This window comes from Coenobita brevimanus, chromosome 101 (assembly GCF_032717465.1).
Source record: "Coenobita brevimanus isolate Jiangsu-jjx chromosome 101, ASM3271746v2, whole genome shotgun sequence".
Lineage (NCBI taxonomy): Eukaryota > Metazoa > Arthropoda > Malacostraca > Decapoda > Coenobitidae > Coenobita > Coenobita brevimanus.
In genome coordinates, this window is record NC_137054.1 from 48441017 (window position 1) to 48459568 (window position 18552).

The window sequence follows — 18552 nt, forward strand, 5'->3', positions numbered from 1 at the left end:
GAAGTCAACTATGCTCGTCATGATCCAAGATCTCCCATCTTCTGGAACAGAGGTGCTGAGCGACAGGAACAACATCACACGTACTCGCCAAAAGCGCGGTTTGTTCGATCTGGGCGGCGCAATTCTTGGGAACATCTTTGGATTGGCTACAGAGGATGACCTTAAAGAAATAAACAAAAAATTTAATAAGATAGCTCAGGTACTAACATACCAAGATAAATTCATCACAGGACAGAACTCAGCAATGAAAACAATTGTGAAAAATCTGAAACAAGCAGAAAAACGTAGCTCTCGAGAGTATAGATAAAATAAATAACTTGGAGGGTAACGTTACCCTTTTCCAGCACTTCTCCATCATCACAGAACATATTGACACGATTCTACTACAATTAGAGAACACTAGAGATCATTTCAGGGCACTTATGCAAGGAATTTCGAATGCTGGTGATGGCAAGATCACAAATGACTTACTCCCAGTTCATGAGCTACGTCAGATAGTTAGTCAAGGCATACATAAACATAAATTGAAGCCATTGTTCCGCAGTAGGGAATTTATGCAATATTACCCGTACTTGGAAGCAACACTAACACCCACATCAGTGATAGTTCATGTACCATTCATCACGGAAGACCTGTTCACAGTATACCAAATACACCCCTTCCCCTATAGAAACAACAACACTTTAGTCATCATCAACATCAACACAGACACCGAACTCATCATGGTCTCCAAGAGACGAGACACTGTCACTTTCGCAAGTGAGTCAACGATTGAGCGAAAGTGCCGCACATCCTTACATGCTGTTCATCTTTGTCCTGCGTACATTTTCACGTTTCAGCCTACTGATACGGTCCCTTGTGAAATGGCTATCATCAGCAATAACAATATTCATCATCATTGCAACTTCACTTTTGCTCCAGATAAACTTGTACACCATCAACGCATTGGACACTCGCAGTTTTTTTATTTCCCTCATAACACATCAGTTTACATAGTCTGTCCAGATATACCACCATCTCATACATCAGCCTCAGGATTATACATAGCACCAGACTACTGTGCGGTATTTACACCATCCATGTCTACTTTTTCCACCATCAATCACTACGCCATCCTCAATCATACACACAAACATTTCCACCCACTGCCTGATATGGACTTAAACATGAGCACAAGTATTAAGCTGACTTCACCTAAGTTTGAAACTATGCAGCTGATCAATGAAACAATGAAGCCCTGGGAAGATTTGAGTTTGAGTATGTTCAACCCATATTATGTGTATAGCCAAGCACCTTCTGTCTTCATAATTATCTGCATTGTGGTTGCAGTAATGCTGTTGGCCATGCACAGAATGCATGCAAGAATTGCTAATTTGGAGTCATTGTTTAGTGGGGGGAGAGTTAACATCACAGTTAACCACCCTGAATGAAGTGTATATATTTTGTATATAGTATTAATTATATATATAAAAAAAATAATAATAATAATAATAATAATAATAATAATAACACAAAGAAGAATGACCCATATATGGCAGACCAGTACCATTATCTTTAAATGAAATATTAGTAACTCTTACAATATTCTTAATTTTAAACTATTTTTATTCTTGCATGTATGCAATTCACTATAATAACCCAAGTACATACTGTATTACAGTTAAATAATTTACTTTAATGCATTTATTCCAATATGTATTCAACTTATTTAAAATGTAATATTACTGAATAATCACTATTTACTATGAATAATATATGTATACAATATTCATACAATTATGTTACTTTACAATATTATGTATTTCACTTAATTAGCTTATAAGTTCATTATAATGTGTATGTAGTATGTATTAATATATTATAACTATTAAATGTCGATGGTACGTCATTTTCAAGGCGGCCGAGCAAATATAGGACTACATAATAGATAGATAGATAAATAGATAGATAGAGAGACAGATAGAAGCAGGAAGTCAAATGATGAGAAGGTGTTGTGTTTGCGAGAAGCGAGCAGCGCTAAACGCTTACACGGGGGAAAGCTGACGACAGCGGCCAGTAAGGAGATGATTCAGTTAGCTGTCAGCAGTCCTCTCGTGAGAAAGATCTAGTCCACCCACGAGGAACACATGTGACACACCCCTGCTATACCAGAATTTAGGAAAGAGAGCTCAGACCTAGATTAGCCACCGAACAGGCTAGACAGAAGGAGACAAGCGACCCTAGAGAGAGGTCGAGACGGAGATTAGCTTGAGAACAGAGAGAGAGAGAGAGATAGCGAGACAGGGAGGTAGCTACCCAGGACTTATACTATTATACCTGTTTAATATTTCCAAGACAAATAAAAATAGTCCCATACTATTCTTTACCTCTCCCGTCACTACATGACATCTGGTGGGGAAACTACTACAAGATATAAAAGCCGCTCGACCACAAGTCTAAAATATACTTCTCTACAATTAACTACAAAGTCTTTACGACAATAGGTGCCATAGTGGGTCATAGAAGCCTCTGACAAGCTGTTAATGAAAAGTATTGCGCAAATTTTCTTCAACATTTCCAGTGTAATGTTAGGGTGTGCAATAGTCAACTTCCGCCTAATTATGGTGTAACTTGGCGTACCATCATAGCTGACATTTTTATGTGCTAATGGTATGAATCAATCTGCAGTCTTTTATTGTTCATGGCAGGTAACGAAAAGAAATGGTGATAAATGTGTGGCAGGTTTGGTGAGACACGACCCACTGTAGAATGTATACCGTATAGGGTGGCTGCGCGAGTGACGAAGGCTGTACATTCGATGCAAAAACAAAACAAAAAAAAATATCCTGGCATATTTGAGCATGAAGGATATCAAAATGAGCACTGTAACCTTTATCGCCTTAACATGCATTGTATGCCTGGTCAGAAAATCAGTCAATGCTTCTTAATCATTTGTTGGTCTTCGTAGTAAAATTACATGGCTGGAAACATAAGAATTATCCTGTAATAAAACTCCATTGCATTCGAAGCTGCACTTGAATTTGTTTATGCAATATAATAATTCTATCTATCTATCTATCTATTGCCAGACGCGTCAATCCCGTTTGGGGTGGCCACAAACAAATCGCCTCCAAGTCGCCCTGTCCCCCGCCATATCACTGCCCTGCTCCCAACTCACACCCCCCTCTCTCATATACCTCTCCACCCCATCCCTCCATCTCATCCTCGGCCTCCCCCTCCCTCTTCCCCCCTCCACCTCACTCACATACACTCTCTTCGTCAGGCTTTCACCCTCCATCCTCTCCACATGGCCAAACCACCTCAGTGTGTTCCTCATAACGCTTCCTATCACATCCACATCCACACCACAATGCTCCTTTATATCCTCATTCGTCAGCCTGTCTCTCCACGTGACTCCACAGGCTCCTCTTAAATAACTCATTTCCACTGCTCTCACTCTTGACTTGTGTCCTTCCAACAATGTCCAAGCTTCACTTCCGTACGTTAGAGTTGGTATCACAATACTGTCATGTAGTAACTTTTTCACTTCCATGCTCACTTCCCTGTTTCTTATCACTGCTTTCAGAGAACCAGCAACCTTTCTTCCTTGCTGAACCCTTTCAAGCACTTCACCCTCCAAACCTCCATCCTTACTCATCACACTACCCAAGTACTTAAACGTACTCACATTTTCCAATTCCTCACCATCCATCCTCGCTATACATTCACTAACTTCACCTCTCTCAAAGACCATCACTTTACTCTTCCCTACATTCACCTTTAGATTCCGTTTCTTACACACTCTCCCAAACTCATCCACCAAGCCTTGCAGCTCCCCTTCGTCTTCACTCAACAACACAGTATCATCTGCAAACAGTATATAATAATTACCTTTCTTTAATTAAGAAATTGATTATAAGAAAATTAGAAAATGAAAAGAAACAAACTGCCACATACTTTATACTTTGTAGCATGAAACAGGAGGCAATAATGATATTTTGACATAAAGCTGCACCTAACCCCGTCTCCAGCTACACCCCGAGATATCAATTTCCACACACATTTTCCCTCACAGACTTGTTCCAACACTGACAAATTTTCCCCCGTGGATCTGTTTTTCCCGTAGACCTGTTTTTCTTTACGGACATAATTTACACATACTTATTTTTCCCACGGACCTATTATCCCCATGGACGTATTTCCCCCAGAGACAAATTTTTCCTATGGACCTCGTTTCCCACATGACCTATGCACTCCCCCATGAGGAAGCATCAAAAAGGCACATGAACCTATTTTTTCCCATAGACTTATTCCCTCCATGAACCAGTTTATACACACTAGGCTTTTGTTCCTACTTCAGCGATTTCCACAGGGGCATATTGCCTATGGATTTATTTTCCCATATATGCCTACTCCTACCATAGACCTATTCACCCCATGGACCTATATACCCACTACCCACTCACCCACTCTGTCCACCCACCTGCCCATCCTCTATGCCCACCCACCTCGCGCATCTCACTCCACCGACTCACCTATCCTGCCCACCCATCATACCCATTCGCCCAGCCTCTCTACCTACCCACCCACCCTGCCAACTCACCCATCCATCCCTTACACATGCCTTTCGTTCCCCCCCCTGAACACCCATCCACCATCCCCACCCGTCTGCCCGCCAACCTAGCACCCGGCCATCAACCTCCACCAACATGGCGTACAAGTTTACACACACACACACACACACAGAACAAGTATACTTGCGATTCACTGTAGTTAAATGAAAAGCATCTTAAACCAAATAATGTATGAAAAGGAAATTATGTTCACCTCACTTAATAGCAGCTGCAACCTTGGACATCCCTCGGTTTCCTACATAACTATCTCATTCATATCCTTCGCTAAATTTTATTTAACACGTGGTAACTACCATGACGCATCCATGTATTACTTCATAACTTATCTGTATACAGAGAAAACTTCACAATCTAAGTGAGTCATAATGATATATCGATACTAATGACTAAATAACATACATAAATTGAAATGACGTTTCCTGACACCTCCCCCAGGTTCAAGGATGAGAGATCAGTGGGGTCACCTGCTACCACCCTCAAATTCATTCAGTCGAAGGAGAGATGATATCTCTTTCACTGCGTCGTACTGTACGCTGATAAGAACATGGTGTTAGCTTTCTCTCTATATATAGATGTATATATATATATATATATATATATATATATATATATATATATATATATAAATATACTCGTTTCAGATCACTCCAACACCATGTAAACGTTGGAAATATGACTGGGATTATGGTGGTCATGATGATATAGTGAAGTCAGCGTAAGGTTGCCAGTCCTGCCACCATGACCAGTAAAGAACGAAAACTGCACAAAGTGGCCCATGGCGGCCAGACATTCAAACACTGTACCTGGAAAGCAATGATGTCGCCAAGATCAAGCTTGAGCGGGTTAGTGACTGCCTCTCGCACCGGCTCCTGACCATCCAACACCTGGGTTGGGTTGGGGCTGCCGCAGTATTCCCTCTGGCTGCTGCCAGTCACGCTCTGCCACGGCGACGCCACCAGAGAGTTCGGCTGCATCGGGAGTCACCGTTAGTCACAACACACAGCTCTCGTCACAAAAATTATATAGATAAATAGATAGATAGGTAGGTAGGAAGATAGAGATAAAGAGAGAGAGAGAGAGAGAGAGTAGATATGATATTATCTATCTATCCATCTATCTATATATATATATATACCTAAGCTGCTTCCCTCAAAGAAAAGGAGGTAGCCGAGACAGGATGACACTCCCAATTTACTCATTCACACACACACATTTATTCGTATCTTAGCCGCAAGAGGAGAAGGGACAGATTCTCGCCGCACCATACCACACGAGGGTCAACTGCGCAGTGTAATCAGCGACATCTGTAGCAGGGCGCAACAGCAGAGCTGGTTTACCTCTGCCACATCATAATGGACCCATCCCATTACCCGCACCTGACCTAATCAGCTGATCAGATACTATATACAATTTTATAATATTATATGCAATATATTATACTATAATATTATATAGGTTATATTATTATATATGTTCTGATACATATAAATATATATATATATATATATATATATATATATATATATATATATATATATACACACACACTCACTTGATGTAGAGTTGCCTCCCTTTTCCTTAGATTACTTTACACCGAGTAGTGTTGCCTATTTCTTCCTTCACCGTTATCATTCTTTTTCTGTCAACCCTCCTCCTTTCCTATTTCTCCCATCTTTCCTGTCACTTTTTATTACTCTTCATTCCTTTTCAGGTGGTTTTACATTGAGTTACAAGTCTAATGGTTTCCTGTAATCCAGGAAACCATGTAAAATACTGGATGGTAACCATATAACTAACCCATAAGCGTTACCAACGTGTCAAAAACTAAAGACAAACGGCCACCCCTTACTGGATTATGGCGTCTGGCTATGAATAAAAATAGACAGACAAGGCTAATGGTTTTCTTTAACCTAGGAAACCATTTACAACATTGGGTGGTAACTATACAAACAAATAACGGGGTGATTTCAAGCCTACTACGGTGGCCTGTTAACTAGGTAGAGATGCAAATGTGGCGTCCACCCAGGAACCATGTATTGCTATGGATTTTTTAATATATACCACCAGTGTATTGTCCTCGTATTTTTACTGAATATCTCACCGCTGACCCCAGTGTATTGTTATAGAATTTTAATTATATCTCACTGTTATGACACCAGAGTAATGTCACGATGATTCTGATCCCACAAACTTTAATGTCACTACAATCTCTCCTCTTACAACAATTTTTTATATCATCGCTTAGTGTTGGAGTGTAAATCACCAGGATGAGCACTGAATTTAAAGTTGAGATTATAATGGTGTCAGTTGGTAATGGGAATTTAGTAACCGGTGAAGTTTCTCTGCTGGTTCTAGTTGTCCTTGTTCAGTTCAAGGTTGTATTAGAATTTATGGGGGATGGGAGGTGTGGTAGTGTGATATTCTTTGTGGCTAGCCATCACTGTATTGACCCTGAGCATAACGCTTTGAACTTACCAACATGGTTGTCATTAACCTGACACATCCCGCTGACGTATATATACGTCCACACATTTAGTCACTGTCAGTCCCATTGAAGTATATAAATGCGCATCAATTGCAAGGCCTTTAATTTGCACAATTTTCAATTTTCGTGCGTGATTTTTGGTATGTATACACGGGACACCTTCCTCTACAAAATGCCAGGCAGGGACAATGCCTTACCCTGCATGACCTCCCTCCCCCCTTGCACGCCATTGTCTTGGCAATTCACCTGTTACCAGTGACCTGGCCAGTAAAGACATGTCATGCCATGGTACGAAATTCAGGGCCAGAGTGATTCCCCAATCGATGACAAGGTGGAGGACAAAGTTTACCTAGCATTAGAGGTAGAAACAGTCAGAAAAAATGATGATCAGGTAATGTCGCCAAAAAAGGTGAGGTATGTTGATGTGTTAGTGAGTGAAACAATGCTTATAATGCCTACCTTACTGCGTAAAAACCAATATACTCTTGTACTACATATAACTTTGTACCAAATAAATAAATAAATACCGTTTATGAGTGGTGTGGAACAGTTACCCTCCCGTAGAACTCGTTTTCTTTGGTGACAGCCTGATAGAAAACCCAGTAAGGTAAGCGGTACTGCTACGTCAATTGAGTGTTTTAAATCTCAGGTGAACGATATCTCTATGAATTTTCGATGTTTCTCACCAAAAGCAGAAGTTTGAGCCAAAAATTTTTTTTTCCAAAATTGATCAGGATTGGGGGGAGTCAGTGGTGGAAAATCAGTCGGGACAAGGCGGGTTAAATTACCGAGCCTGTTTTTTAAGTGTAAACCGAAAACCAACTGGGGTGTTTTAATCCCCTTACTCCGAAATAGATACCAATGAATACCCGACTTACATCCAAACTGTAGGATCAGATTTCCTACTGAATGGGTTAGCGATAATTTAGGTAGGTTTAGGTTCTCGAGTTGTTATTCCCCTTTGGTGTGCCTTGTGGGCCACCCCATACATAGCCATCAAAGAAGGGTAGTTGGAAACCCGAAACTAAAGAGTATTGCATTGATTTTAATCATACCCAGAAGTAGATGAATGCTTAAATCCATAGACTCACTTCCCTAGTTAACATTGTTCTAACATCACTTGAAATAGAAAGACCATGCGAGTTATGATTGGACGTCGTTCTCCTTGGTCACTAAAGGACTCTAGGAGGGACGATACTAAAACTATATAAAGACCACTTACTCAAAAATACATCCTGCACCCCTCTCCAGCAATAACACTTTCATTTCAGTGGTGAGATTTAACCATAATAATCTGTTCAATTAACGGTCAGACCCAAAATGACCTAAGTTAATGCTTCACATCTTACGAGAATTAGATTACCATTTTAGACTAATGAAATACTCTTCAATTACATTATTTCCCTTGTGACTTGAAATACAGAAAACTCCCCAACTTAGGTTAAGGTACAGTTATTTAGATTTTTGCCCAACACAATGAATGGTAGGGGGGGGGAAGTGTATGGTATGTAAGTGTGGTGACGCTTTTGGCAGATTACGACTTGATTTGCTGTTAAAATCTGTGGATCAGACGCATGGCAGTGGTTGAGTCACACAAGAACTTTGCTATCGGACACAATATTAATCACTCCGTTCTCTACAGTACAACTTTCAATGTGGAAACAACGGAAAGGAAGATTACAAGGCTTTAACACTAACCTGTGGATCAGACAAAAGGCGGTGGTTGAGTCATGCAGTCACAACTTGCCAACGCCTTATATAACCTCGGATAACGGTCCGATTGCATTTGAGGATGTTAACTTCTGGTTACAGCTTTCACGTTAACAAGTATGTCTCGCATCACTAATTTGAGAATTGACTTCTTTAGAGCTTATCGTATCTCATAATACTTACACGATGAATAGAATCGATAATGATCACATCACTTAATATCAAGTCTTTGTATTGCTGTTCGGATGCTATTTGTCAGTTAGGTCAGTGTGGGAATGTACAATGATCGATATTTCAAGGTTAACTATGCACAGAATATTATGGACTGTTTCTCCCCTTCTGGCACTTTCTCAATTAGCATTTCTATCACTAAAATGGATTGAGACCGAAAGATATCTTTGAATTTACTCAATTAAGAGGCTATGAAGACTAAGCCAGTTTAACCCGCCACGTGCCAGTGCTGTTTTAAAACGGTCTGACATAATGCCGCAGCCAGTGCCATTGCCGTTTTAAAATGGTCTAAAATAAAAAACTTCACTGTGACCGCATTTTTCAAGATTCGCGGGTAAAAATTGGCAGGCATGTAAGGTAATTGTTCTTCTACCATCCCCCAGGCTGTCAAGGCCATACACTCACTCGCTCCCCCCTCACGCTTACTCTGCCTCACTCTGCCTGTGTGCCTCACTCAGTGCTGTATATAGTGAAGGCATTTTGTAAATATTTTCATGTAAGTTGTAAATATATTCTTGTAAGTGTAAGGACTATATAGTGAAGTCAAGTTGTAAATACCTTCTTGTAAGTGCCAAGACTGTATGTAATGAAGTCAGGTTGTACCTATATTCAAGTATGTGTAAGATAATGCATTCACAGTGAGAAAGACACGCAAATTGTGACAGATGCTGAAGTAATAAATTATCAGAAAAGTGTACTGAACATTGCTATACCTTCCCAGCATAAATACCTGAGTATACCTTACACAGAAAACGGCTTTCTCTCATGTATGTGGTGAGCGTGAGAGCGGCTATACCTGTACACGAGTAAGCAGGACTCAATAAAACTAATTTTCAAGCCTCGGTGAGCATTTTAATGGCGAAATTCGTTCTTTCCACATCAAAATCTATCATTTTAGTAAAAAAAAAAAAAAAAAAAAAAAAGGTTGAAAAATGGCCGGCACTGGGGTGACCCAGAGGGCTAAAAATAGCCGACATGCGGCAGGTTAAAAGTTCGCCAAACTCCGCTACCAGCATGTTTTATGGAGGGGAGGAGGGAGTGTGGTCGGCTGATGTAATAATGCGAATTACATAATACAAAGATGTTCACTTCTAACATCTCTATGATGCAAAAATCTCTCTTATATTATACTTATAGTACCCTTATACTAGATTATAACTATCCACACATACTAAATTGTTCTTAATTACTAAATTACAACTATCTTACATCTAGGTTATACTTATATTACATCTTAACCTAACTTACTGGCACTACAACCAAACTTCCACGCTCTTCCCTGCTCCTTGCTGTGGTTCCGCCGCAAAGGAACATCGGCTTACTGCATAGGACGACCCTGCAATCTGCAGGGCCATCCCATGCAAGCAAACAATCACTTCTGCAGTGCAGAAGCGATTGTTTGCCTGTAGTTGATGGGTCTGCTAAGTCAGACAGCCATTGGTACTCTTCTACTACCACTACTATTACTGCTGCTATTACGACTACTACTATTGTCTAGATATGCTTTCACATGCACACCAAGCCCCGCAAACTGTTTTGGACTCACAGAGAGTACCAGATTTCATATGTCATTAGTCACACCTTCTACAACCAGCAAAACGCCTTTGATGGCAAGGTACGAGCGAGACCATTTAATTCAAAAGCATTGGAATGTCACTTTACACCTTGAGGATGCTTAGAGTATATTATTGGCTATCGACCTACCAAGTTTCATGCCTTTACAACAAACTGTCTGGCTTGTGGCCCTCTTTTGAAGATTTTCGACATACTGCACATGCCGCATGCCATGTGCCACGTGCACCGCCTGGGTGTGATGAAACTGGTCAAAAACAAATCTTAAAGAAATTAGCTATCATATGGTGCAAACCACGCAATGATCAGCCCTGTGGTTGCCAAGATATAAGCTTCTCAAAAGTATTACGGTCGGGCCTGCTCGGGTAGGGCCGGGTTGGGCCGTGCCGAGCAGGGCCTCTCATAATGTGAGAAAATGCCTCTACTTGACGAGAGACTCGCGTCGTAATCAGTAACAAACATAATCGTCACTATATGTTACTGTCTACAATGCCGCTATTAATTAAGTCTTCAGTCATTCAGGTTTACCGAACATATTGAAACAATTAAGAAAGATCGCATAGATCTAAATACGTTCAACCAACTAATATTTCTTAAGTTGGTTGTACAGTTCTATCGTGAGTGATCAGAGTAAGGAGCGGAAAATGAAAAAATATATGGCGTCGAATAATATTTTGTGTACTTATACAACCATGAGGGGAAAGAAATCGATTTAAAAATATAAGGAAAAACTGTGGCAGGGTTGTCTGAGTTTAGGTAGTGACATCACTCATAACATTGTGCCTCGCCCAAAAGGGATCTTTTTTTCTTTTCATATTTATTTTTTTATTTCAGTATATCCTTTAATCTCTGTACCATCAGGTGGTCAATCAACTAATGTGTCTATTGAACGGATACGGAAACGCTGGTAACCATTCCATTCTTTATTAAATTTTCAAGTAAATCCTCGCTTTCTCATTCATATACCATATCCATCCACCATCTTTTGGCTTACCACGTCTCCTCCCACCTTTAAACCCTCTCTACTACCTCGGATATACGAGTACCCTTTTCACCACCTCTATCTACATCTGTTTTATCTATATACCTATATCGTGTGTTGTGTCGTTACCAGTTTTAGTCAAATTTTCAAGCAACATAGATTCTTTAGCAAGATGTGATCCGAAAGGTCTAGGCACGACGGTCCTTTGTCACTTGCCATTAGAATTTCGATTAGTTATAATACACGTACAAGGAAATTGGTGAAAGAGTTCATCACAAATGAAGTTCCACATAATTTAACATTAATCAGAAATGACTACGACGCTAATGCAAACTCAGACTGATCAAGATGTCTTATAAAATTATAGAGAGAGAAATCCAAGTTTCTCCGTTCACAACATTTACAAGGAAACACAATCAATGGTTTCCACCACATATCTTCACGCACTTCCGTGTCTCTGGACATGGCCTTGTGGTGGAGACAAGATGATGGAATAGGTGGGGACGTGGACGCCTCCCATTTGAAGAACGTTTGCGTATTTGTGGCCTCGTACAGAGACATGTAATTGAGGCGTGTCCATTAACAGCAATGTCAGACAGACCTAAAATATTAACAGACTAGAAGATTTATTCACTGATACGCTTCCCCAGTATATAACTTCTAAAATAATTCACGAAGTACTGGCTTAGTTCAAATAGTTTTGCTTTTTTGTTATTCAGTTAAATTATATTTGCTTTGTGTAATTAACTAATATTTTGTGGACTATAGGTCTCTTTGTATTCATTTCAGTGTACTATGTTTTGTATTGTAATTACCGGGCTCATGTAATATATCAAATGTACAGTCTCCAGCAAAAATCGAGCGACCAGCTTGACGAGCAGGTTGGTATATGTGGCACCGCCGCACCCCCAGTTCCACTCCCCCCTCCCTCGTTCACTTTCATTCGTCTACCCTCCACCCTCCCCACATCCAAGTGCACGACTCGTATTGTCTCAACCACTCTTCCATCATCCATTTGTCTTGGGAAATAATGGTTTTGTTATGATAACGAATAAAAACACGTTACACAGTGCTTTAATCCATAGTATAGTTATTTATACACCACGATCTGAACACAGGGTGATATACTGTAGTATATTCGTATGATAGTGAGGTCTTTAATCATGCAATTTATCATTTTGACGGTTGTATCCAGTCAGTGTGTAACATTAAACGGTCGGAAGCTATAAGTACATGTTTGTAGTGGTCGGTGGTGTGCCCCTTCCCTTACTCGACGTAATCACTTAATTTACAAACTCTATTAAAGGTCATTACCATTAGTTACTACTAATACCCAATGTGTGATAATAGCAAAGTGTTGCTGATAAGTAAAACACATGATCAGTATTATCTTGGTTACTGATGTCTTAATACATGATATCGGATAACGTTGGGCAACAGGGACTGGATGACAGCTTGTCTGGTGGTTAAACCGCCTAAGCTGGTCAAGCTGAGGCCATGATATGGTTGCTGGCATTACCAAAGGTCAGTCAATATTTAGATGCCATTCATTGCTGCTGACAGTATTATAACCATCAGGGTCAATTTCATACACAGGACAGCCAACAATACAGTGAGCCGTGTGGTGTGCTGACCCCGCACACACCATACTACCAGGGTCGGATTACCAGGTATAGGCAAATTGGGCAACTGCCTGCCAGGACACAGCATGCCACAGGCCATCCAGACTTCCAGAGCGGAATAAATATACGCTTTGGGCATCCAAATAAGTGCCATCACCCATCAGGCCATCAAAAAAGGCTATTATAGCTCATGCCAACATTTCACTGGAAATAACGAAAAAGAAGAAAAGATCTGTACTGTATGTTGCAGGCCAACCGTCTGCATTGCCTACCAGGCCACAGCATGGTTAATCCGGCGCTGTATACAACCAACCCCCTCCACCCCTTGCCTCAGCCATTTATTGCCACTCACTCCAGGAAGAGACACGCCACTACCTGATAACTATATCAGGAATATAACCTTGCTTTATATAGTTATAACTGCAATAGGGTATTATTTGCGATTCACACGTTTATAACACGACGTATTTCGGAAAATGTAACCAGTAACTAAATTGGTCGAATGGATGATCTGCATAGTAACCAAACAAACTTGTCTCGATTGCAGCTTAGGCTAATCAACTTTATCGTGCCATACAACAGATAATTAAGTTTATTCGTTTTCGGTGAGAACGTTTTCAACAAAGGTGTGACGGGTTACAGTTCACACTGGTCAATGTTACTTATAGCAATGTAATAGACGTAGTGGTCAGGTAAACCTTATGATTATTTGCTCTTCAACTTGTATCCCATGTCTGTTACTACATTCCAGTATCTCTGTGTGGCCATGGTTTTTCCCATTAACTATCGTCAGTTGAAACATCAATTGCCCCAGAGGGGGAAGGATGTTAAAATGGACAAACACTTTTAGTTACACAAATATTTAATAAGGAAGGCTAACTGACTACCGGAATATTTAAGGATGCATTTTAAAACGATATGAAACAATGGGTCAGACATTGGATTTATATGATAATGGAATGTCGTGGGTAACTGGGGGAGTGATAAGGTAACCCTGTCAACACCGAGTAGGACCATCCACCACCTTTGCTATCACCCTGTTCCAGTTGCCCTACAATAACATGTGGTATAGTGACAACAGTGAATGTTTTACTAGAGATCTGGTGTTTTAGCCTGACTTACCCTGCAGTGTTAAAGGCTACGTTCAAACTAATGTATTATAATCCGCTATTGCACTGCATATCTGAATAACATTTAGAAAATAAGGTCTTACTGTGTACTGATCACTGAATATTATTTGCCATATCGTTAAACTCTAAATATCACTATGATATGGTGCAGTGGACGATATTCTAATGCACACTTCATGGTGATAATAAAGACGTGTTTATGAGCATTGGTGGAAAACACACACACACACACACACACGGCATCGTCGGAGGTAGACGTCTGTACCGGCGCTCCATACCAGCTCAACACGGCCAGAGGCATTACCTAAATAAGTATCTTTCAATGAGTCAAGCTCTGTACCAGGTTAGACTAAATGATTTTTCATTATTAAAAGGAAAAGAAATAATAAGTTTAAATAAGACTGGTTCAAACAACAAAGAACCACGATGCGTTGAGTCAGCTGGGTTTGTTTATACTACAGCAAGACGGGGAAAGCGTGCATGCTTTGTAAGTACACACTCTGTTCATTTAGTATTACAAAATGGATACATACTTCAGTAAAACAAATTTGGAAAAGAAAAGGGATAAAAGTAAAAAGCAAAATGATGATTTCTACCAAGAACTGGTTGAAGTGGAGACTCACAATAGACTGGTTGAACGTGTACAAAAACTAGAAATGGCTTTCAAAAATGAAATTGATGAAATAAAGAAGCAAATGCACTTGCAAAAGGAAGAGATAGAAAAACTGGGAAGGGAGGCCAATAAGAAAGACACAACCATCAGTGAACTAACAGTGGAATTGAATACCCTTAGGAAGAAAGTGAGTGAAATGGGAAGTACAGTAGTTAATCACGAGAGTGTTATGGAAGAGTTAAAAAATGACAGAGACAATTAGACAAGCAAGCAGTCTTATGGACCAGAGCAGTGATATTAAGGAGAAGATAACACAGGTGAATGAAGCTGTGCAAAGCTACAAAAATGATGTAGAAATCACGTATGCTGAAATGGTGAAAGTAAAGAAAGACTTAGAAACAAGGGTGGAGGAAAAAAAACATTAAAAAGGAAGTGAAAAGAATAATCCAAAACAATCCAAAGTTAGTCAGAGATTCAGTAGAAATAAATAAATCAATAGTAATCACTGGTATAGAAGAGGAAGAAATTAAAAACAAAATCACTAGAGACAAAAAGGAGATGGCAAATGTAATGAGCTTACTGAAAGAAGTATCAGAGGAAATCTGTAGTAAAGACATAGAGGAACACAAAAGGTTAGGGAAATACGAGAAAAGCAAGACAAGACCTCTAAAGGTGACTTTCCAGACTGTAAACACTGTGGAAGAGATACTAAAAAATGCAAAGAATCTTATGGAAAAAGAGGAGTTCAAAAATGTATGGATAAAAAGATGTCTAACACAAGAGGAACTGGAATTACTGAAAGAAAAAAGGGAGGAAGCAAAAACAAAAAATGAGGGAAGATCAGAAGAGGACAAGAAGAAATTTTTTTACAAAGTAATAGGATTGCAGGTACGAAAGTGGTACACAAACAGGATGGAAGAAAAAGGAGGAAGTTAGTAGAACCATGTCATGACAAGTATATAAACAAGATGATAAAGTTGATGTACTCAAATGTGGATGGAATGGTATCTAAATTACTAGAGATGAATCATTATGTCAGAAAAAATGAACCACAAATAATATGCCTAACTGAGACAAAATTAACACCAAGGATATCCAATGACATACTGAACTTAGAGGAATACAATATATGGAGAAGAGACAGAAATTTAAAAAAAAAGGAGGAGGAATTATAATATTAACTAAGAAAAATCTAAAAATCAAGGAAATAAACCTAGATATACCATCACAAGTAGAACTGATTGCAGTAGAGATCGACACATCTGAAGGTAAAGTAATTGTAGCCAATTTGTATATCCCACCCAGATCAAACACATGGGAAAGGGACGAATATGAGGACCTGGCAGAGAGTACAATTCAGAGTATAAGATCCTTGCTACATAAAATGGAAGAGAAATCGGAAAGAATTATACTAACTGGGGATTTCAATACAAATATAAATTGGAATACTCTAGATATAAATAGCCAAGAAAGCTGTTGGGACCAAAAACTCCTGGATCTCGTACAAGCGTTTTTCTTAACGCAACATGTGAGGGAAACCACTAGAAAAAGAGGACTTGATGTACCTTCAGTGCTAGATCTAATATTTACTAGGCAAGAAAATGACATTGACAGTTTAATATATCACCCTCCACTCGGCAAAAGCGATCATGCAGTACTAAATTATAACTTTCAGGATAGCATATGACATAGTAAACAGCACTGACAGTTACAAAAAGATACTAAACTATAAAAAGGGAAAATATCAAGACCTAAAGAAGTATTTCTTAGAAGTTGATTGGGAAAATGAGCTTAGAGGACAAGATTTAAATGCTGTATATAAAAAAATTTGTGAATTTTATGAAATAGGAGTCCAGAGGTACATCCCACAGCACAAAGAAGCAGATAAGAAAATACAGAAATGGTTCAATACAGAATGTAAAAAATCTAAAGAAAGAAGAGATTTGTTGTGGAATAGATACAGAAGACACAATAGTGAAAGGGCGTATAATAATTACAAACAGGCAAGAAACGACTATACAAGAAAAAGGAGGGAAGCCCAAAAACATTTTGAGGAGGATATAATAAATCAAAGTAGTGATCAACCAAAGCTGTTTTACAGCTATATCAGAAACAAAACCAAAGTAAAAGATATAATACAATCCATCACGGACGAGGGAATCACTCATACACAAGAGAAAGATATTTGTGAAGCACTAAATAAGAATTTCCAATTAGTTTTTACAGAAGAAAAAAATTTTGAGAGGGAATATGTGGAACACGCATGTCCACACATACTACCAGATATACAAATAGCAGAAAAAGTAATACAAAAGGAGTTAAGTAGATTAGACAGAGGAAAAGCAAGTGGTCCTGATGAAATTTCATGTTGGGTACTGGTACTACGAGAATGTGGAAAGGAGTTAAGTAAACCATTATTTTTAATTTTCAAGAAATCCTTGAGTCAAGGGAAACTACCTGATATATGGAAAAAAGCAAATATAGTCCCCTTATTCAAGAAAGGAAATAGACAAAATCCTCTCAATACCGACCAGTATCACTGACCAGTGTTGTAAGCAAGGTATTAGAAAAACTTATAAGAAAAGCTTGGGTAAATCATCTAGAAGAACACAGTATGATAACAGAAAGCCAGTTTGGTTTCAGAAAAGGAAAATCATGTGTTACTAATCTGTTGAGCTACTATGACAGAGTAACAAACACAATACAGGAAAGGGAAGGATGGGTGGACAGTATCTATTTAGATTTCAAGAAAGCTAAAGACACAGTACCACACCAAAGACTTTTATGGAAGCTGTACCATCAAGGAGGAATTCGAGGCAAACTGTTTTGTTGGATGCAAGACTTTCTCATAAAAAGAGAAATGAGGACAGTACTAAGAGGAAACTACTCATCATGGAAAGAAGTGACTAGTGGAGTACCACAGGGTTCGGTGCTGGCACCAATCATGTTTCTAGTGTACATAAATGATATAAACAGTAACACTGGAAATGAGAGCTATCTGAATATGTTTGCAGATGATGCAAAAATACAAAGGAGAATTACTAGCACAGACTCTTGTAGGGAGCTACAAGAAGAATTAAATAAACTTCATGAATGGAGTAGTACATGGCAAATGGAATTCAATGTGGACAAGTGTCATGTAATCAAGTTTGGTAAAAGTGGAAAAAGACCTGATTGCGGTTATAAGTTAGGAAATAAAACCCTATACACATCAGAAAGAGAGAAAGACCTAGGTGTGATTATCAATAACAGACTATCTCCGGCTGACCACATCAGCGAGAAGGTACGGAACATGTATACACTGCTTGCAAATATGAGAATAGCATTCACATACATAAATGAAGGCATGCTAAGAAGGATAATAAGATCATTCATTAGACCAACCCTGGAATATGCATCAATAGTCTGGAGTCCTCATCTCAAAAAGCATATAGACAAGATTGAAAAAGTTCAAAGGGCCGCTACAAGATGGATACCAAGCTTAAGGGACCTAAGCTACGAAGAAAGACTAAATAAACTGAATCTACCAACACTACAGGAGAGAAGGAAAAGAGGTGACATGATAATGCTATATAAGTGCACATCAGGAAAGGA

General features: G+C 39.2%; 1 protein-coding gene across 1 annotated transcript in view; it reads right to left on the minus strand.

Annotated features, from left to right (window-relative positions):
* The window catches only part of LOC145415024 (reelin-like), a 105155-nt gene that overhangs the window by 44070 nt on the left and 42533 nt on the right, over positions 1-18552 (minus strand). Inside the window, exon 11 of the mRNA XM_080284441.1 lies at positions 5417-5581. Within this exon, the coding sequence (XP_080140567.1) occupies positions 5417-5581 (165 nt within the window). The remainder of the gene's footprint in view (positions 1-5416; positions 5582-18552) is intronic.